The sequence below is a fragment of the Barbus barbus genome, assembly GCF_936440315.1.
Source record: "Barbus barbus genome assembly, chromosome: 34".
Lineage (NCBI taxonomy): Eukaryota > Metazoa > Chordata > Actinopteri > Cypriniformes > Cyprinidae > Barbus > Barbus barbus.
This window is the reverse complement of record NC_136762.1, coordinates 11875649-11898650: the sequence shown is the minus strand read 5'-3', so window position 1 is coordinate 11898650 and position 23002 is coordinate 11875649. Positions and strand designations below refer to the sequence as shown.

At 36.1% G+C, this 23002-nt stretch overlaps 2 protein-coding genes across 2 annotated transcripts; both read right to left on the bottom strand.

Moving 5' to 3' along the window:
* Window positions 1-1934: 1934 nt before the first annotated feature.
* slc47a4 (solute carrier family 47 member 4) lies at window positions 1935-8070 on the bottom strand (the record flags this gene model as incomplete). The annotated part of the gene is given in 18 exon segments (XM_079391462.1): window positions 1935-2225; window positions 2589-2687; window positions 2790-2884; window positions 2985-3117; window positions 3984-4053; window positions 4248-4323; window positions 4428-4536; window positions 4639-4706; window positions 4906-5019; window positions 5375-5472; window positions 5561-5649; window positions 5739-5783; window positions 5906-5948; window positions 6083-6231; window positions 7087-7152; window positions 7261-7275; window positions 7279-7362; window positions 7843-8070. Coding segments are annotated over 18 exon segments (1872 nt in total).
* Window positions 8071-11386: 3316 nt separating this feature from the next.
* Window positions 11387-21825, bottom strand: LOC306853811 (multidrug and toxin extrusion protein 1; the record flags this gene model as incomplete). The annotated part of the gene is made up of 17 exons (XM_079391461.1): window positions 11387-11659; window positions 11737-11793; window positions 13142-13236; window positions 13530-13662; window positions 14532-14601; window positions 14686-14761; window positions 14860-14968; window positions 16589-16656; window positions 16948-17061; window positions 17177-17274; window positions 19196-19293; window positions 19559-19603; window positions 19742-19784; window positions 20724-20872; window positions 21053-21121; window positions 21354-21455; window positions 21685-21825. 17 exons carry the CDS (start codon window positions 21823-21825, stop codon window positions 11387-11389), a joined length of 1740 nt encoding a protein of 579 aa, XP_079247587.1.
* Window positions 21826-23002: the final 1177 nt, after the last annotated feature.

The following is a 23002-nucleotide window of genomic DNA, read 5'->3' as shown; positions in this document are numbered from 1 at the left end:
CAGCTGAATTACCCTTCCACGTGGACACTTACCTGAAAAAGCCCAGAGTTACAATCACATCAGACTGTTTAACCAGGAAAATTCCTATGATTAGTTAATCTTAATGGCCTACAGGTGGATCAAACATTTACATATAACAAGTTAGCAACAAACAATATGACAGCACAGCTATGGAGAGGCATATCAGCATACAGTGCCATGCGAAAGTATTCATACCCCTTAATCTTTTTTTTTTTTCACATTTTATGTTGCAGCCTTATGTTAAACTGCTTTAAATTACTTTTTTTCCCACATCAATCTACACTCCATACACCATAATGACAAAGCACAAAACAGGTTTGTAAAATCTTTGCAAATTTATTAGAAATAAAAAACTGAAATGATTCCATAGCATAAGTATTAATACCCTTTTCTGGGACACTTGAAATTCAGCTCAGGAGCACTCATATCACTTGTAGATGTTTCTACACTTCGAGTTGAGTTAAACTGTGGCAAATTCATTTGAATGAGTATGATTTGGACAGGCACGCACCTCTCAGAAAAGGTTTAACAGCTGATAATGCATATCAGAGCCCTGAGGTCAAAAGAACTGCCTGTAGAGCTCAGAAACAGGTTTGAGTCAAGCCACAGAAAAAATTCTGCTTCATTGAAGTTTCACAGAATCATGTACTCTCTATTACCCTTAATGGAAGAAGTTTGAAACAACCAGGACTCTTCCTAGAGCTGGCCTCCTGACCAAACTGAGCAATTGATGGAGAAGGCTCCATGATCATATATGCAGATGGGAGAAACCTACAGAAGGACAAACATCACTGCAACACTCCACCGATCTGGGTTTTATGGCAGTGTGGCCAAACTCAATCCTCTCCTCAGTGAAGACAAAAGAAAACACACTTGGAATTGACAAAAAAGCACCTAAAGGAACCTCAGACTCAAGATTGAGAAACAAGATTCTCTGGTCTGATGAACCTCAATTCTAAGCATCATGTTTGAAGGAAGCCAGCTCTGCTCATCACCTGCAGAGTACCGTCCCAAAAGTAAAGTGTGCTGGTAGCAGCCTCAGTTTATGCACAAAGTACGGTGGCCGAGAGAGCTCAACGCGCTGCAACTTCAGAAAACACATGCAAATAGAAAAAGCACCAGCAAATCAAGAAAACTTATTCATTAATTTGACAGCAGGTTCTGCAAATGCTCACAACACGAACAAATAAAGAAACGCAATGCAAATGCTCACAACACAACCAAATAAAGAATTTTATTTGCAACGCGTTTCTTTGCTTGGTTGTGTTGTGAGCCTTTGCAGTGCGTGTGTTGCCAAATTGATGAAGTTGTTTTCTAAATTTGCAGGTGTTTTTTTTACTATTTGCAGTGCGTTTCTTTATTTGGTTATGTTGTGAGCATTTGCAGCACCTGCTGTCAAATTGATTATGTTGTTTTCTTAATTTGCAGGTGTTTTTTTCTATTTGCAGCGTATTGAGCTCTCTCAGCTATATAGGCAGGCAGGATTCCTTAGGAAGGTTCCACATGAAATTGACAGCATTTGCTTTGAGTTTCCACCATGTTTAATAATACAGATTTCTCAATATATGACAGTCAAAGCGGCCTTATAGAATGTCTTCTTTTTGGCAGCATTTCTCCAGCCGCCTGACTAGAAATGTCAACTGAAGAGATTATATGACTGTGTCACTGGGGAACAGACCTTTTCCTGCTAAGCTGCTCGATTTTCTTACTATGCGGACTAATGCTGTGGACAAAGCAAGTGCACACAGAATAAAAATATGATCACCTGTCTAGGTCACAATATACAGCCTGAGACCAGTGTGAAAATGCTTCTACTTTTCTAATTCAAAACAATTTCTTCATTATCTCTCATGTTCACAGCTAGAGATATTCATAGTTAATCTATCTGAGGTCCAGGTTTCAAACGATACTGACTACATGGGATTGGCTGTGGTAAAGTTTGAGTCCAAAGTCAAATTTGCACCAGCACCATAAGATACCTCAGGTAAAGGCAAAATGAGATGGACGGCTATCCCTACAGCTAGGATGAGAAGAGCAGCGAGGGTGGTCAGACTCCTCCTGAGGATCAGCTGGGCGGTAGAGAGCAGAACTGCGGGCCTTTCCTCCACTTGAGTCACGTCTGGACCCTCGTGCACCACAGTATGGTTGAGCCCCTCACCGTGGTCTTGAGAACTCACAACCACATATCCATTCCCAATCTGAAACTATAAGATCCCATTCTTGGACTGTAAGCTTTTTTTTTTGTCTACACAATCAATGTAAATGAGGTACAATTATGTTTTTGACCCAAATGACTTTCATTATATGGACACGACTGTTGAAACATTCTTCATAATATCTTAATCTCTTCTTTATCTTTATCTTAAAGTCATAGACAGTTATCATAGGAACAACATGAGGATGAGCAAATAACAATTTTCTTTCCCTTTAAAAGTGTGTGTATGAAAATCAGCAGAGATCATTGAATGGATACATTTTTTAGCATGTTATTTTGTTTTTAGTTAATGCATTAAACTTCTAGTTCTTGTTGATTATTTAAAATAAAAACTACAAAGACAGAAAAATACCTCTGCATTGAGCACCACCTGGTAGAAGCTGTTGTGATGGTTCGGGATCAATGCTCCATTTGCAGCTCCATTTGCACTCTTTCCTGTACGTTCAATTGCCTTTAAAAGAGAAAGAACCTCTTTTAGTCATCAATTCAGCACATGATCATGAGCAGTATAATTAGAAGAAAGGTGCCATTTTAATAGACCTGATACGCCTACGTCTTCTGTCATTTTCTTCCAGTTTAATTTGAAAATAGCCACAATGAAAAACATCGCGAGCAAAAATACTGCAATGAGGAGGCCCAGCCAAAAGCCTGAAAGAGCAGGGAATAAATAATTGTAAATATTAAAAGGTTCCCAGTAATCGAATACAAGTGATTGTGACAAGATCCAATATGATGCATTTAGACGAACCAGCAACTTGTAATTTAGCTGTGAACATCAAAACAATGCTCGATGGGAGTCCAATGCAGTAGTAGCCAAAGAGGTTATCAATAGCGGCTATCTTCTGCTGCCCTGTGCCAAGAAGAATGCCCATGCCAACACCCTGAAAGAAAACAAAACAAAACTGTAATACAGGAACTCATAATATACACAAATACACACAAACCAACCAAAAAAATTACATATAATATAACATGAACTTAATTTCTGGCAATATTGTCAGCTTGATTGCACAGACACTATTTGAAGAGAACTGAACTGAGCTGGATGATATCACTAAATCAACAATGAACTGACTTTAACTGAAAAATGGACTGTTTATTATTATCCTCCTGCATTATCCACACACTGTTTTCCTGTTTAACGCTGTAAAGCTGCTTTGAAACAATCTGTATTGTAAAAAGTGCTATATAAATAAAGGTGACTTGACTTGACTTGAATATTCATTTTAATACAGTAATTGCACACAGGCACATATATATTACATACATTTTATTTCAGTTATTTCAGTCATTTTTTTAGTTAATAATAACTAAAACAACTAAAAATAATGAATCCAAATTTATGAAAATATACAGACATTTAAAACAACATGACAAAAACAACAAAATTATATTTAAAAATTATATTTAAAATTGCTAAAATAAAATACAATTTATACATTTTAAACATTAAATATAAAATAATTTAAAATTTAACAAAAACTATGATAGTATATCAATGATAGTAAAATAATACTGCAACAAAGGCATCATAAGTTGGGCTTCTATAGTTCAATTCATGCTAAAAAGTTTCTGAAGACTGGTTCTATTAACTAAAAGGCAGGACTTTCATTCCTACACTCCTATACTTCTGCATGACAGATTCTCCCACTCATTTTAATACAGGTGGTCCATTCTCCTCTCTTTATATACTGTCACTGGTAAAAATGTTTAAAAAAATGAGGGACAAAAGTTGCGTTGAACTTACCAGTATTCCATTAAAGAACTGAAGAGGGCAGTAGATGTTCAGTAGGTGAGACACAAGTTCTACTATAGCCCTAAATATGACAAACATCACAAAATGGATAATTGTGTAAAAATGGATAAACCCAGCTAGTTGACATTGTATCTGTTAAATCTTAATTCTTAATTTGAAGACTGGAGTGTTTACAGATTTGTTAAAGTGTACTTATGCCAACAAACCTTTTTTGTGTGTGTGTATGTGCTTGACATAATGAGAAAAGTGGCTTACTCATCGGAAATGAATATGTAGCCAATGACTGTTTTTGTCGAGCCCAGAACAAAACCTTGAAAGATTACTATAACAGCTGGGGAACAAAATGAACGTGTTTACATGATATCAATTGGTGCCACATATGACTGTCTAAGTGTTATGACAGGCTTGCGAATGATTGATATGTAATGTTTTTACCTGCACTGATGAGAGACACCTTGCTGGTGAGGATGGCAGCAGCTGTTTCCCCAGCTCCAAGTGCGTTTCCCACACGAACGCACGCTGCACCTTGCATTCCTAATGGGATCTGGCATATAAGAAAGGAGGTGAACAAAAACAGCATCATAATAAAAAGGAAAAGGCACATTTTGTATGATAATATGAATATTCTCAGATCATCCAAACACACCATGTAGTTGATGTACGCCAGCATTAGAACCACGTGTTGAGCAGCCAGGTCCACCTCACTCAGCATTCCTCATAGGAAGAGGAGAGTTCATGAAGTTCATGAAGGAATGATTCAATGTAAAAACAACAGTAAAAGCAAACTGGTTAAGTATACAAACATAAACATATTTATTTTCTGTACTGTGAATATGCCAGTGTTATTTTAGCATCATTGAGATACTATAATAGTTTTATGGTTTTAGTTCACTAGTATAACCATGGAATGTACCTGCCAAGAAGCCTCCAACTTCATAGATCCACCATTCAAAACAGGTCATCAGTGTGCTGGGAATGGCCAGCTTCATGTAGGACCCCCAATCCTGCAAGGCTTCTGAAGACCACCCTTTTGGAGAAAAAGGAAAATAGTAAGAAATGAGCCACAGAGCAACTATTTTCCCCCAAGCTCTATGAAAAGAAATTTTAAGTCTGAGTGTGTTTTGAACCTTCACACAGGGACCTGCATTCAGAAGTAAATAAGCAAATGTAGCAACGGTATACTAACTTTTCAGCTATACGAAAGGTTGTGTTTTTAAAATTGTGTAGGTTGTCCAGTAACAAGCTCAACAAGCTGCATGGAAATGTTTTTTTTTCCAGAAAAAAGATTAAAATAACAAAAATGTAGCTTGACTAGGTAGTTTACAAATAGGCAAAAAAGTAGCTTTGCAAACTAGTTTCAAAGTAACATCCACAAAACTCACCTCCCCAAGTTTTTTCATGGAGCCTCTGCCAGTGGATGAAACAAAACAGGGCAATACAATTAAAAACCTGAGCAAAGGTGTTTGCAGCAGCAGACCCACTAAAAATGAACAGAAAAATATGAAAATATTGAAAACCAAAGACATGTGAAAAATCACATAAATAATATGGAAAACATTTATACTCACTAGACTCCAAAATCCCACCAGTACAGCAGAAAGTAGTTCACTATCACATTGGCAACTGCAGATGCGTACATCTGAGGCTTGATCACTCCCTACAGAGGGTTCATGAGCATGGCATCAACAACATACAAGAACTGAATGCAATTATTAAGTTGTTCATTTACTTAATAATTTGATGTACCTGGTTCTGAAGATATGACAGTTGCAGCTGATACAGAAACATGGCCTGTAATATAGACATGGGACAGGATGAGGATGAACAGCAATGTATACAATGTATATAATTATTTGATTTGAGTTAATCTGGGTTGGAAATTCAATCCATAATCATCCATTAGTGGACCTTACCGGAATTGCTGGCAAATATGCAACCACATACAGCTGTGCAATCCTGAGAGAGAGAAAGTGTCAGTCAGTCAGTCTCCATAGTGTACTCTAGTGCATCAATGTTCAGTTTAAGCATTCAACAGTCAAAATCAATCCAAATATGTTCAGTCGGTGTGTGTTAAAGAGTGCGCCAGTCACCTGGCCACCTCGGGGTCCTGCCCCAGATAGAGAAGGAGAGGCTGAGTGTTCACAAGCAAAGCCCAGCAGGGCAAACTGAAGAGCGTCAGAAATAGGATGCCTCTCTGCAGGATAACGCCTACACGGAGAAGGTTCGTACTCCCGAATGTCTGAGGGCAAGATGCTATTGACTATTAGTTATTTTACTATACACTCTTAGAAAACAAGGTACAAAACCTTCACTGGGACAGTACCTTTTCGAAAGGTATTAACATGTACTCTTTGGGAATGTAAGTAAATAAACATTCATTTGTAATTTAAAGTACTAATATGAACTTTTAAGGCACTGTTATATACCGTTATGGAGATAAATAAGGTACAAAAATGTACATTTTAGATTTTTTACCTTCGCTTCAGTGAAAGCTTTGTACCTTTTACTCTGACGTGCGGTAATGGTTTGGGGGAATCAACCTAAGAATGTCTTATGAATGTTGACATTAAATTTTTTTATTTGAACAATTACTTTAACTAATCTATAATGGAAATAATGCATAAAACCTGCTATTTATGTCAATTTCTTTGCATAATGTTATACAGCATTTAATCTATAGGGAATGCAAGACAATATAACAATTGAGAATCATTTGTATTCTAATGCCTTTGAAGTATTTTTACATAAACACGACAAGTTATTTATAGACATTAGATTAGACGCCATATTGAATTTCACACAGATGAGAATGAGGCTCTGACGGATAAACTAACAGCAAGCACTGAGTAAAACTGATGGATAACAATTTTCACATCTGTTTATGGAGTTTTTGTCGACTGAAAGCTTTTTTCAGAAAGTCATTTTGTCAGCTGAACAGTCGGTATCTTGTTAAACAACAGTACAAGCCCCATTAAACACACTGTTTTCATTACTGTCAAAAATTGTGTGATTCATGGTAGTCCTTTCATTATTTATTTATTTATTTTTTCATTTAAAGCTTTTGGTTTATTATTTTAAGCAGTTGGAGTGCTATTTGTATATAAGTGTCACATGCCAAAGCAAGTCCCAACCCCATCGCTGCAGCTGTTACATTTATTGTCTGGAAAACAAATTGAACACATCTTGCTTAATGCTATATTGCACATCTTCATAATGTGGTCCATAACACATATTGGGCGGCAGAAGTTTTGAATCAAACATATCTTACAGCTGAGGCCATGGCCTAACCTGCTAGCACAGTGTTCCCCAGGTGGCCACAGAACATTGTCACCACAAAGAAAAGGAGGAAATTCAGGAACCGGCACACAAGCTAAGAATACAAACCAAGAAATATTTAGCACAAAATGAAGATGAAAGTTCTGGACTGTGAAAGTACATAGTCCCATGGATGAAAAACAAAGCACCTCTGTGAAGATTCATGAGAGAATTTTGTTAGTAACCAATTTCTTTAACTGATCTTCTTTTGGTAATATCCCGTACTCTTAATGTGATTTCCAATCTATTTATGACAGGCATATTTTTATACAGTATTTATTTTATGCAAGATGCAAGACATATCATACATTATTATGGATGCATTTAACAATCAAGAATCAACTCATCCAGGATTAATTTATATTCAAATGGACATGCATGAAGACATAATACAAACTCTACCCAAAACAGATCATGGTCTATTCAGTAATGGATCATTTTTGTATAAGTGGCTGCATTTCTCTGCCAGCTCTCTACTATTCATACAAAACAAACACAGCACATTATCATGATGTGCATGTGACAGACTCCTCACCAGGGGTCCAGTCATGTGCAGGATTTGGTATAGCTCTTCTCTATACACCAGAGGGATGCAACACCACATGAAACCACAGCAAAACAACTTGGCACTGGGCTCCATTGACACGGCATCAGTTCTGGGACTCGAGGCGTTCATGATCTTCTCAGTTGTGATCCTCGAAGACGCTGTAAGAGGCCTGGCTTTGCTTCTTAGACTGTAAGGGGTCCTCCTACCACAGTTCATTCTTCAGGTCCGCATTCAGCACCTTTGAAGGCTAACTGATTAACTGAGGTGAAGACAATGAGAAGCTTTGATTTAATCCAAAGGATGGGAGGAGGATGTTTTCAATCCTGGCGCAGAGTTGCATTGTGTGACGATAGATTGTTTCACAAGATCAATCAGTTATTTTAAAAATCTAATTACAAGTTGATTAACAACTGTATTTACAACATATAAATGTAATAAGTAATGATTGTATTTAATATAGCCAGTATTGAGTTGTGTTGAATATTTATAGTGTATTTAACAGCAGAAGAACTATGTAACCCATCCCCGAGTTACAGCTGGCTCTAGCTCCACCACAACAACAAAGTTACTACTTTGAAAAAAGCTTTACTTATTACTTATTTGTTACAGAAGGACGCGGACAGAGAGATGGATAAAAAAACTGGGGTTTATTGTCAAACATGTGAGCTGCGATGAGTGAATCAGGTAAGTGGTGAACTTGGAGGTCTTCGGTGATCTGTAGAAAGGTTAACTTGACAATCTTCTTTTGACAGAACGCGGGGTACTGGAGGAGACACACACCTCACACGGATGGCAGACTGGAAGGAACGCAGGAGCAGACTGACTGGAGAACGTCGGAGAACACACTCGGGAGGAAACACTGCAGGTAAGTAGACAAGGAGATAAGTAGTAGGTATAGCGCTGTGATCGCTATAGCAGTCCTCTTCGCTTGAACGAGACCGGACACTGAGTGCTTGGAGGTGTGTGTCTTTATGGCGTGACTGATGAGTGACATGATGATGTGCAGGTGCGTGTGATCAGTATTCAGGTGAGGGAGTGCGTTGTGATTGGCTAGTCACAGAGCCTGGCAGATCTGTGACATTATTGTTATACTTAAATTATTGACTTATTGTATCACAGCTTGGTGGAACGTTTAGTAGTGGAGTGTTCTCTGGAGTACATATGAAAACTCTATATAGCATTCGCAAAAAAAAAAAAAGACAGAAAGAAAGAAAGAAGTAATAAAGTATTGAAGTATTCAATTTTTATGAAAATACTAAAGTAAAAAAACACTAAAAAATTACTATTAAAATTCTCACAAAAATATTTTTAGCAATTGGATGCATTAAATTGGTTAAAAGTGACATTAAAGACTTTTACATTGTTACAAAAACATTTGAACTCATTTCATCAAATAATCCTGAATAAATGTATTATGGCTCATACAAAAATATTAAGCAGTTCACATTGAGCAAAATTAAGCATATTAAGCAATAATAAAGCTGTTCATCATTGACGATAAGAAATGTTTCTTGATCAGAAAATCAGCATATTAGAATGATTTCTGAAGGATCATGTGACACTACAGATTGGAGTAATCATGCTGAGAATCCAGCATTGCCATCACAGGAATAAATTACATTTCAAAATATATTAAAAGAGAAAACATTTAAACTGTAATCATTTTTCACAATATTGCTGTTTTTACTGTATTTTTTATCAAATAAATGCAGTCTTGGTGAGCATAAGAGATGTCTTTAAAACATTAAACAATACAGGGTGTAAAAGCTTATATATATACTTTGCATAAAACTTATGCTACTAAATCATAATCTCGTTCTCAGGTTTTTGATACTCCACATGACCTTTGGTCTTTTCACTTTCAATGACCTTCAGATTACAATGACAAATATTTTTGCCTTATGCATGCCATTTGCATATTATCTCTCTTTTCCTCTTTTTCACATCCCCCTCCATTAACCCATATGAAATGATTCATCCAGCTGCTCTTTCAAGCTAGAGCCACAAACAGACTTTAACATTTAAAATACTTTAACATTTAAAAGCCAAGATTTGTTTATCATTACAACTGGCTTTCGATTGTTGTTTGCCGGTAATGTCGCTGTAATTTTAGATCTATTTTGGTTTGTTTCTTCATATAGTACATCTCACAGCCAAGATCATTTACAAACAAATCAGTGAATCATCAATCAGGTTCCAAGAATCAATTTCATGAGTGACTAATACCTAAACTAACGTATATTAGACTCACATGTGTTGGACCATCAAATACAGTAGATATGATTTCATAAAAAGGATTACTTTTTTAAGGAGAAAGGCAAAGATTAACATGTTTTTCCCTTCCTCCTCGTGCCTCACACCAACCTTTGAACCAGTGTGATGTTCACAAAGCTGAAAGTTCTGGCAAGATTTCAAGAAAAAGAATAAGAAAAAAGAGAGAAAAAGAAAAAGATGTTGTAACAGCTGCTCTGAGTTCCTATAGCTGGACTCATGATTTTTTATATTGCAAATGTGTGATGAGTAACAAATTATACATGTATGTCATTTTAATTAAAACTTTTCTATCATTTGCCAAATAAATATTGTGCATGCAAAAGCGTCTGCCAAATGACTAAATGTAATGCATGCACCAATATGTCTCCTTTTATTCTTTTTTTTTATTTAATGTTTAAAATATTAAGGATGTGTGCTAAGGATGAAGGAATATCAGAACATCTGTTTTATCATTTTCACCTTTAATCTTTTTTTTTTTTTAATCAAAACAAACCAAATCAGGAATGCCTGATTATATAAAATATGACTCAGAGACTGCTCATGATTGAAAACTCTGCAGTTGTTATGCAACAATGTTGCTGTTCAATATTAAGCGTTGATGTAAAAGTGCTTTGTATTTTGTTTCTTTTAAGAATCAGAAATTCTAACATAAAGTGTCAGAGGACATGAGCAAAATAGGAAAAGGGTGTAAAAATCCCTGATTTTTTCTAAGGATTGTGGCATTTTCCTTTCTCATTACTGCAGAACACGGTCAGCAGATAGGACTGTTTCATTCAAGGTGACCATAAAAATGACTTTCTGCCCCATGAATCCCTGGGGAAAAGGTAAAGATGTAATAAATTATACTATCATGTTGTTCTCAAGCAATTTCAGTCAAACATGAGAGTCAAAAACATCAGTAAACACTGCTGTTGCCAGCTGGAAATTTAAAAATTGCAAAGAAAATATACAATTTTGAAAAACCAAAGGGAAATTTTCTAAAGTAAAAAAAAAAAAGTAGTCTGCAGGATTTCAAATAAAACATTTTAAAATATTATTTTCTTAATCAGTGTTTTGTCTTGTTTTCAAATAAAACTAAATATTCTTAAAACCAAATATATTTTCATTTCTGTTTGTTTGTTACTTGTTTTAAAGCTCATGTATGTAATGCTTCAGAAATTATTAAATGTGTTTTGGAAACTACAACTTTCTAGAAAATGGCTAAACTGAAAATACCTGGGATATATGTATGAACAGCTACAGCTCTAGGCTCTGGTTTTCATACTGAGATGGAAGTTGAATGGATGAGAGATGAAGGCGTAGTAAAGTTTGAGTCCAAAGTAGTATTTGCTCTGACAGCATAAGACACCTCAGGTAAAGGTACAATGAGATAGACGGCTATCCCTACAGCTAGGATGAGAAGAGCAGCGAGGGTGGTCAGACCCCTCCTGAGGATCAGCTGAGCGGTAGAGAGCAGAACTGTGGGCTTTTCCTCCACATCTGGCTCCTCGTTCTGATCATTCGAGTTCATGCTCATGTTCTCATCCCCATTCTGAGAGCAGACAAGACATCAAGCTAAGTTTTCGGAGATGTTTTGTGTTAAGACACAGTAAAAGTCATCAGACGTACCTCTCTGTGCCTCGCTGTGAGACTATCCGGAGTTGACACTGTAGCTCTTTCCACTGCCTGAAATATTATGGATGTACCATACATCACGCCAAATTATTGATGAGAACAGAAAAGAATTAAAAGCTTAGAGATTTTAACTAAAATTACACTTACATTTCTGGAAGGAAATAACTGTGATTGCAAGATTGCGGCTTTACATAATCAATACACATAACGCATCTGTCTTTGCAGTGTATAGCTGAATAAAAAGTTAAAATTCACTATTTAAATATTAATACAGTATATAAAAATCTGATTTTTATAATAATACTAATACTAATAGTTTTATTTATAATACTACTAATAATTTCTATAAAATGTTTTTTAAATAATGTATTCAATATAGCCTAACTATTATTTAATAGTTTTAAACATTAGCTACTGGAAAATGTTAAAGGAGACCGTTTAGGAATCAATACCAACGCTTTGTGCGCGAACGTCAGCTCCAGACAAAGTAAGTATCATGCGTTTGTTTTCCAAATTGCCTTTCTGGAAGAGCTTCTTGGCTCTCTGTAAGGCTAATGATGCTAAAGCTACCATCGTCTCTGCCTATTTTCATTGATGCTGCCTTCAAGTGCTATCCGAATGATCGTGAATAGGTATGTGGTAGTTAAAAGTTGAATATGACAGCAATGCGAATCGATCGCTTGAAGTTGTCAAGCTCATAAAGTGGGACTTATAAAGTTTGTGATAGCATGAGACCAGCAATGTTGTTATTTTTATCCCGCCGTTCTCCTCGTCTGTGTAATTCATAAACACAAATTTATTACGCACAATATAATCAGCTGACTGAGTTTGAAACACAGTATGTTTGTGTAAAGATAACAGGCTTGAACTAATAGGGGAATGTTTATTTGCAAAGGCTAGCACTGCTAATGCCAAGCTTGAGCTCTTGAAGAGCTGCCCTCTTCTCCGGGAGCACCAGCTCATTTGCACTAAAGCAACATACTCAAAAACAACGCGTTTTGGCTCATACCCTAAAAGTGGCATTTTTAACAAGCTATAAAAAAATTATCTGTGGGGTATTTTGAGCTAAAACTTCAAACATAAGCTCTGGGGACATCAGACTTATTTTACATCTTGTAAAAAGGGGCATTATAGGTCTCCTTTAACACACAGCTTTAAATGAACTAATTAGACATTGTTTTATCAAACTCGCATTCAGTCTGGATCCATTTTGGTATATAAAAGCCACTTTTTATAATTTTTCCTCACTGAATATCTGTTTTCAACACATTATTAAGTAAAATAGACTGTGAATTGTAATTGATTTTTACTAAATATCTTAAAAAGATCTTTTGTAAGGAGGATTACAAAAATAAAATAAAAATAGGAAGCACACCTGAAATACTGAAATATACTGTACCTCTTTGGTCAGTCTCTCCCAGTTGAGCTTAAAAATGACTGCAATGAAAAAACTGGACTGCACACATACACAAATGAGAAGTCCCAGCCAAAAGCCTGTGAAAGCAAGAGAGGACATTGCTGTAGGACAGCTGTTATCTCATTACTGAAATGTTTTAATGAATGCTGTTCTGGGTGCTCGAGATGCATTAATGCAATTCTGCAGGGACCTGTACTGCGTCCACTGATGTTCTCTACGTGCTTCAACCCAATGAAATTATGATTTAGAAACCAAATGCTAACATGGTGACCACAGAAGATGACAAGGTCACAGAATATCAACGAGTACAATGAGTGAGAATTTGAATTGTTAATAAGATCACAGCATGAAAAAATGAAGGAAAACAAACCAACAACGTCTAATTTTGCAGCAAACATGAGCGAGGTGCCAAGTGGAAGTCCAATGCAGTAATACCCAAAAAAATTAGCTACAGCTGCAATCTTCTGCTGCCCAGAACCCAACAGAATACCCATGCTGACACACTTAAGGACAGAACAAAAGAATACATTTAGACATGTACATTTTTTCATTTACAGACAGTCTTCCAGTTGAGCTAAATATTTAACCGAGGAGCAAAACCTGCATAAGATTTTTTCCAAGAAAATGTTTTCTTAACCAATTGGCAACTATTTTGTTGTTAAAATTATGCTTCAAAAAAATAAAATAAATAAAAATCATGGGGTGAGAAAAAACTTATTCTACATTATCCATTAAATATGTTTTGTTTACTGTATATATTGCCAAAAAACATTGTTAGCAAATTTCACTGAAACCCACTGAATTAAATGAACAGTTAACCCAAAAATGAACATTTTGTCATCATTTACTCACCCTCATGTTGTTACAAAACTGTATAAGTTTCTTTCATATGTTTAGCACAGAAGAAGATATTTTGAAGAATTTTGAAGAACCAAACAGTTGTTGGTCCCCATTCATTCTATGGAAATCAATGGGGACCATCAACTGTTTGATTACCAGAATTCTTTAAAATATCTTCTTTTATGTTCAACATAAGAAACTCATACAGGTTTGGAACGACATGAGGGTGAGTAAATGATGACAAAAGTTTCATATTTAGGTGAACTATCCCTTTAAACATTAAGTTGTAGGTAGAAAGACTAAAATAGTATTTTCTTTTAATCTTGTTTTAATTAAAAATTTTGTAAAATCATTATATATACACTTTTTTAACTTTAAAACAAAAGTACTGATTTTAGACCTTTTTTTTAAAGAAAAAAACAACAACAGTGCATTTGGAAAACTGCCATCTAAAACCATGAATGAAAATAAATCACGTGTCAATTCTTCTGAAAAAAAAAAGAAACAAGTAATAGCAATGTAAAGTACTCACAACAAGACCATCAAAGAACTGAAGCACACAATAGACGTTCAAGAGTTTGGAGACGAGTGCCACAATATGCCTACAAAATAAGACACAATCATCAGTACAGTACTGTCTAAAGAACATCATTACTCCAAGTCTGATTTGCAAAACAAATACCTACCCATCCGATGTAAATAAGAAACCAATCACAGTTTTTGTTGATGCAAGCACAAGACCTTGCAATAGAGCCAAGGCAGCTGCATCCAAAAGATAAAGGAAAAGAAAAATGACATGTCAGATATGAGCAGACAATGAAAGATGAATGTGTCTCAAAGGAATATGACTGTTTGTAAACCTGTGCAGGTGAGGGACACCTTGCTGGTGCGGATTGCTCCGGCTGTATCTCCTGCTCCAAGTGCATTACCCACACGTACACACGCCGCACCTTGAATCCCTAATGGAAACTGGCAACCCGGGAAAATACATTACTGTTCAAAGGTACTGTTCATTTTTTAATGCTTTGAAAGACATCTCTTATGCTCACCAAAGACACTTTATCAAAAATACAGTGAAATAATATTATAATTTAAAATCATTTTTATAAAATGCAATTAATTCCCGTGTTGATAAAGCCGAATTTTCAGCAGCCATTACTCCAGTCTATAGTGTCACACGATGCTTCAGAAATCCTTCTAATAACAGCATTTATTTAAAACAGAAATCTTTTGTAACATTAAAAATATATTTACTGTCACTTTTGATCCATTTAATGTATCCATGCTAATAAGTATCAATTTAAATAATATATAAAAATCTTGTTGACCCCAAACTTTTGAATGGTAGTATATGTGTCAACCTACGCTCTAAACAAATGCTGGGTTAAAAACAACCCAACTTGGGTTATTTGGCAACCTAGCGCTGGGTAAATATTGGCCACAACACATGCTGGGTTATTTTGACCCAGCTGGTTAGGTTAAACGTTTTTACCCACCATGCTGGGTTGTTTAAATTATTACTTAAAAATTATTATATTGCTGGCTTAAAATGGACTGAAAAAAATAAAAAAAAATAAAAAATAAAATCACACACAGATTACTATAGGCAACAGCAATAATCTAAAGATGAACATTTATTATTAAGCAAAAACACCCAAGAACAAGACAAATTTAACTAATTTGGGTGAATACAGCATAGTTTACAATATTACATACATTCGTTTAACAAGTATTTTAGAAATAAAAAAAGCATATAGAAGTAGCATTTTAATTTAAGTGTATTCAACCGTTCTCTGTAATCGCTTTTTACCGAAATAGTGCTAATTCTCGTGCCGGTGTGTCGCCGAAATCTAAACCGGTGAAAGGCTGCTGTTCGGGGGGGGGGGGACTGCGAACTTTAGACCGCGGCCTCACGTTTCACTCGTAGATGAGAGATGGCGTGACTGACTCAAAAACCTGCCCAAAAACAAACAGTACTGAAATTAGAGAACATATTTTAACATCAAACTAAATTACACAGTATTATAACGAATAAAATCCATTTATGTTATGCAAGGCAAAGGCATTTCCAGCGCGAAACGACCACAGCTGACTGACATCTCGTCCTTATGTTGTGTTGCGTTGCGTAAAATAATACAATTTACACCACATTAAAGACTTTATAAATGAAATGAAATGTATACAAACCTTTATCTCCTTGAAAGAGAGCACCAAATAGGCAGCAGCGCTGAGAACCGCTCTCGCCTGTGGACTTATTAAAAAAAAGCCCATGTTCTCAGCAGCTGCGTTGTTGAGAAATTTCACCGGAGACAAGCTTAACCCAGCGGTTAGTTAGAAAAAAATAACCCAGTGTTAAAATAACCCAATAAAATGACCCAACATGCTGAACCCAGAGTTTGGGTAAAAAATAATAATAACCCAGCATTTTTTTAGTGTCATAATAATTTATTAGTTCTCCAATAAATTTTATTTGTCTGGTAATGTATCAAGTAAATCATTGTTTGACAAGGGACATAGTGGGAAAACGGAAGCATCTGTTATATTCCTTCAGGAACTTTATAATTGGGTAAATATTAAGGCTTAAATTACCATGTAGTTTATAAAAGCCAGCATAATGACTGCATGTTGAGCTGCCAGATCCAACTCTCCTAGCATGCCTGAAAGAGACGGACATAAGGGAATGCTTTTGACAGTATTATAATGTTACATTACAGTGGTTTCTCTCTGTGCTAAAGCTTATACACAAGTATTTTCTATTTTCCTGAAGGAATCGCGCAAAAATTAATAACCTAAACCACATTAAGCACTATATCCAAACAGACATTTTAATTGGAGGCCATTCTTCATGTCTAGGCCTAATAAATTGCATAATTCAATTTATTTTACAGGCAGTGGATTCTGTGTATTAACACAAAGGTTTGTTTTCGACTTTAGTCTTTAAAAAGCACCTGCTAAGAATCCTCCAACCTCATAAATCCACCACTCAAAGCAAAGCATCATGGTACTAGGGATGGCCAGTTTCATATATCCATCCCACTCCTGCAGTGAGTCACATGACCAGCCTGCGGAGAGCAGAGAATGATATCACAGACATAGAGTGGTATTTTATGCATTTATTTAAACAATATAGTACATTTGTCTGGTTTATCTGTAAGTTTAACTAGCTAGTTAGCTCACCTCCCCATGTTTCAACATGGAGCTTCTTCCAGTGAATATATAAATAGAGGAAAACACAAATATAGACCTGAGATATGGTATTGGCAACAGCAGATCCACTGAAATACAAAAGCCAGAAAAATACACGACTGTAAAAATGGTACAGTAGTTGCATGTCCTTGGATAGATTCAAATTTAAGCAGTATCAAACTAAAACAAGTGTAGTTGTTCCGAATATAAAAGTACGATTATGATTACGATTAATACTGAATAACTTACACTTTAGTTACAACAAGGTCAGTGCACAGCCAATGGGTGGAGCTTAACGTTCAGCTACCCCTTGTAATGGCTGGTGCTCGAAAGTCCAGCCACGCCCTAACCCTATCCCTAAACCTCATTAGGTCAAGCTCCACCCATGTAATTTGGCTCTCCATTGAGCACCACCTGAGTATTTTTACTCTGCTAACAAAAATAGTTCCAAACAGAGCCACAGCAGAAGCATGGTAGAAGCCTCTTTCTGCCACATAAGACAAAAAAAAATAATAATTTGCGCCATTAAAGTCATAATTATGAGACGAAAAGTCAAAATAATGACTTTAATGGCGCAATTATAACAAAAAGTTGATATTATGAAATAGTCATAATTATGACAGTATTCAAAATTTTGATTTGAATATATGATTATATTTGGAATTTTTGATTTAAAAAAAAAGCATAATTATTACAATAAGTCAAAATTATGAGATAAAAAGGCAAAAATTACTTTTTAAGTCAAAGGGCCCTATTTTAATGATCTAAACGAAAGGTCTAATGCGCACGGCGCAAGTTCACTTACGATGTGTCCAAATCCACTTTTGCAAGTTTTATCGACGGGAAAAACGGTCGGGGCGCCCGCCGCATGGTCTAAAAGGGTTGTCCCTATTCTTTTAATGAGTAATGGGTGTGTTTTGGGTATAAAGTGCATTAAACCAATCAGTGTCTCAAATCCCATTCTCTTTAAGAGCCAGTTGCGCTCGCGCCATGGTGGATTTGCTATTGACACGGCATCTCCAGAGAGGAAACAGAGCTGCTCATGCACGAGCAAATAGGTAGTCTCATTCTGATACATGCAATGACTATCCATTATGGCTTTTAGGCATTTTTATATTTATGTAGCCTACACAATAATAATCTTTTACATTGTAATCCTTTAATTTTTAATATTTGACATGTTTGTGTGCTGCTGCGCATCCCTGTGTGTTTAATAAGCAGAGTGTACGCACGTTGTGGACCCGCCTATAGGCACATGTTACTAACACGTTCTTTAAATAACAAAAAAAAATACTGCGCCATTGACTTTAGACCAGGTTTAGTTGGTCAATGGTGCAGTCTATTTCAGTTGCTTCAAAATAGCAACGTGCCAACAATGCGCCTGAACACACCTCATTTTCACAAAAGCACGCACATGAGCGTACAAATGGGCGCAGATGCATTTGCTATTTAAACAACGTGGCGCAAGACTAGAAAATGATAACTGCATCGGGCTGAAACTAGCAAAAAACACTTGGTCGCGCCTGGCGCTGCATTGTGCTGAGTGTATGATAGGGCCTTAAATTTCAATTTGGTATGTATGTCATAATTTCCACCTTTAAGGCCATAATTTCAACATTTCATCTCACAATTATGACTTTTAAAGTCATAATTATGACTTGCCAAAGCATGATTTTTTTTCTTAGAATGATTTTCATCGAATCGTGTTGCAAGTATTAGAGCCTATCATTCCGAAATCAGTGTTTTGAATGAATTGGTTTAGTGAATGATGCAATGACTTAGTCATCAGCATTTTTAATCAAATTGGTCTAACGAAGGATGCAATAACACGTTCATAAAGACAGTGACTTGATTTATTCCTAAGTGAATCAGTGTCTTCGTATGAATCTATTGAATAAACAGTAGTCACATTAATGCATGATTAAATATGCTCAATCTATTGTGTAAATAACCAATACAGCATGACTGCGCATAAAATGATTGACAGGGATTACAACTCTTCAAACTTACTATAACCCAAGATCCAGCCAGTTCAGAAGGATGTAGTTTGTCACCACATTTGCAATGTTGGCTGCAATGGCTGCATACATCTGAGGCAGAATCACTCCCTACAAGCCCAAAACAACCACTGTTAAACCATCCTTTGGATCTAAAGTCACTGCTGTGACATTACATTGAGTGAAACATATGAAGTCACTCTGTATCATACAGCCAGATGATCTCTGCCAATAAAGATCATACTGTAACAGTTGGAGGCTGACTGTGATAGTGACACAGCCCTGTAGGTTTTGAGATCTTCCATGCAACAATTCTTTTTGAAGAGCTCAGCTAAGGTGCTTATCTACACTTATCTGCCAAAAAAAAATTGCATACCTGGTTCTGGAGATAGGATACTTGCAGCTGATGCAAAAACATAGCCTGTGTGAAAAGAGAGAGAATGAGAAACTCTGCTGGTTGAAGATGGAGTGTGCATATATGTATTATATTTCAAGCATATCATGTAAATTATGTGACTGTGCTGGCAAGAGGAAAATTATGCTATTTTTTATGACTCACTGGAACTGCTGGCAGGTAACAAACCACATAGAGTTGAGCTATCCTGAAAAGAAGCACATTTGTAACTGTGAGATAGAGGACAAGGCAACATGAATGATTTAAAAAAAGAGAGATGTGAGTTATCATATAGCAGAATAAATCTGCTGCACAGTGTCATTTCCATCTTGGCCTGCATCTAAATTGAGTATTAGAACGTGTGCCTGGGCACATTAAAATGCCTCATTTAACACCATCGTCAATATTTATTTAGGAAAATATGTTACAAAATATATTTGCTAGAGATAGGAAGGACTGTCATTTTCAGACACTATTTTGTTTGTACAAAACCTTGGGGATCTATAACTTTACACTAATATGAATAAATATTGCTTTTTTGGCTCTTGTCAAAATGATTTATTCATTCTAAACAGTAAACAATGAGCCATTCAGCACATACTTTTTAAGACAATCTAGTGTTGGCCAATAAAAAAATCAATATTTTTTGTTTTATTATCCAGTAAGACATAAATGTCTTAACAAGATATATTTTCTTGAAGCAAAATGTTTTAGAGAATATACCTTGAAGTTTTTTCCCTATGAAAAATATTTGTTTTTCTTGTTTTTAGTATAAACCTCAATACATTTTGTTAGACATTCACCCAAAAAATGAAAGTTTGCTGAAAATATAGTTCAAACAGCTGATAAAAACATCCCAATAATCCAGAAGCAATCCACATGACTCCAGTCCATCAATTAATATCTTGTGAAGTGAAAGCTGTGTGTTTGTAATCCAGCATTATTATGAATTATGGATTGGTATTTTGGCCAATTTGATAGAACCTTAATGATACATTTTATTTTTATTTTTTTTAACAGACATGCAGCTTTTTGCTTCACAAGTCATTCAGTTATTGACTGGAGTCATGTCATCAACAAAAAAAATAGATATTCTACTGAACAAGAAGATAAAAATATTTTAATTAATTTAAAATTAATGAATCACCTGGCCACCTCTGGATCTTGACCCAGCAGCAGGAGGAGGGGCTGGGTGTTGATTAGCAGACCCCAACAGGGCAAACAGAAGATCAGGAGGATCAGGACACTCCTCTGCAAGATGATGCCAACACGGCACAGGTTCTTCCCACCGAAGGTCTGACAAGAACACGAGATCAGAACTCAGACACTTAAAATGTATTCTGGGGGGGGGGGGGGCGGGGGGGGGGGGGGGGCAATGCTTTATTTAGCTTTTTTTCCCCCATGGTTTAAATCCCAGCTCTCTGGTGTGGTCTCATCTTGTTGGACCCTACTGCATAACCATGCTTATTTTCATACCTGAGAGATAAGGGTGTCAGCCGCCAGTGCAAGACCTCCACCTGTAGCTGCAGTTGTTATGTTTATCGTCTGATAAATCAGAATAACAAGCATCAGCTTCTTCTCAGCCATGCTCTGAACTACTTCAATACACAAGCTTCAAAACCACAGGTGTGTGATACGTCAAACCCCTGATGGCTGAACTTTTACAGTACTGTGCCAACATTTGCATTTCATACACCAGTGTTTCTGTTTTACCACAAAAAAAAAACAGTATGTAACACTCCAGAGAAACAATAAGCAGAGTGAAACATAAACTCACAGCTGAGGCCATTCCATAACCAGCCAGCACACGGTTTCCCAGGCGACCGCAAAACATTGTTATAACAAATGGCAGGAGATAATTCAGAATGCGCGATGCAACCTGGAATGACAACCTGAGAATTCTCAGTGGATGAAAAGTATATGAGAGCACTGAGGTATATGGAGGAAATAATGACAATTCTTAGCTTTTCTGGCTTGCAGATTCATTCTTTTCCACATGAGGTGAACTTGATATAAAACTTTTAAAGTTTCCTTCCTTTATGGTAATAATGAACAGATTCATATTTTATATTCATACATGGGTGTAAGTGAGAGAAAAAAAATCATACCAGGGGTCCGGTCATGCACAGGATGTGGTAGAGCTCCTGTCTATATACCAGAGGGATGCAACGCCTCACGGATCTGCAGCAGAAAAGCTTGGAACTAGGCTCCATTGATGAAGCTTCAGTCCCGGGACTTGAAACGTCCATGATCTCCTTAGACCTGATCTGCAGTGAGGCCAGAGACGCGGCAGGGGACGGTCCCGCTGCTGCAGCTGTGTTGCTAACAGGTCAATGTGGCAAAGTTTCACCATCTTAAAAGCTTACTGATTATATGAAGCATATGAGTGGAAGGGTTTAAATCTGCAGCTAGATGACCTAAATACAACAGAGACTTTACTTCTTGAGAATGGCTACAAGATGGGAATTTAAGGAAAATGTTCAGCATGTGCCATAATAGTCAGGATTTTCATTAAATAAAATTGATTGACACAATATACATAAACTGTCGTTGAAACAATTTTAGAACAAACTCAGAAATTGCTAGTAAATTTCACAAATAATTGCAAAGAAATGTCAAGTAAGAATCAATTAAATGCAAATTATAATTTTTTTTTAAAAACAGTGTTTTCTTGTAAAATGTAGTCCAAAAATATATGCTTTATTTACGACTTTGAAAAACTATTATTTTCAGTGCCATTTTAAAGCACAGCCCACCTACTAACACAGCCAACTTGGGGTAGGCTAGGCCTTAATTTGCTTGGAAAATCTTAGCAAACAAAAATGAAAACAAATTTTAATTTTTCTTAAATGTCCATCTATCTAATGATTAAGACATTTTAGTATGGCATTGTGCAGGGACGGACTAAGAGTAAAAAACGGGCCCACCACAACTATAAACAGCCGCTACTATCTCACAATATTACAGAAATCCTATCGCATTTATGGCAAATAACATCACAAAGCCCATGGTGACCCTACATGCTGACAAAAACAATAGAAACCATCACAGAAATCCAAATGATTTCCACTACAAATACCATTACAAACAATCAAATTTGAACCAATAAAACCATTAAATAATGGTTTCCTGTAGTGTGAGTTTTGCACCACATCCATGAATAGAAGTTGATCAATTACCAGTAGAGACCAACAGGCGCCATTACAGTTTCCATTAAACATTTCCAATTTTCATTATAACCAGTAAAACCATTACAAATTATATGATGGTTTTTATTTTATTTTTCCAACAGAGGATTGAAATAAATGTGTTATTGTATGAACTAAAATACTTGAAATCTACATAAAAAGAGCAGAATGCAAAATGTATATGACAATGATAAACATAAACCTACAATCTAGAAACCTGAAACAACAGAATTCTTCA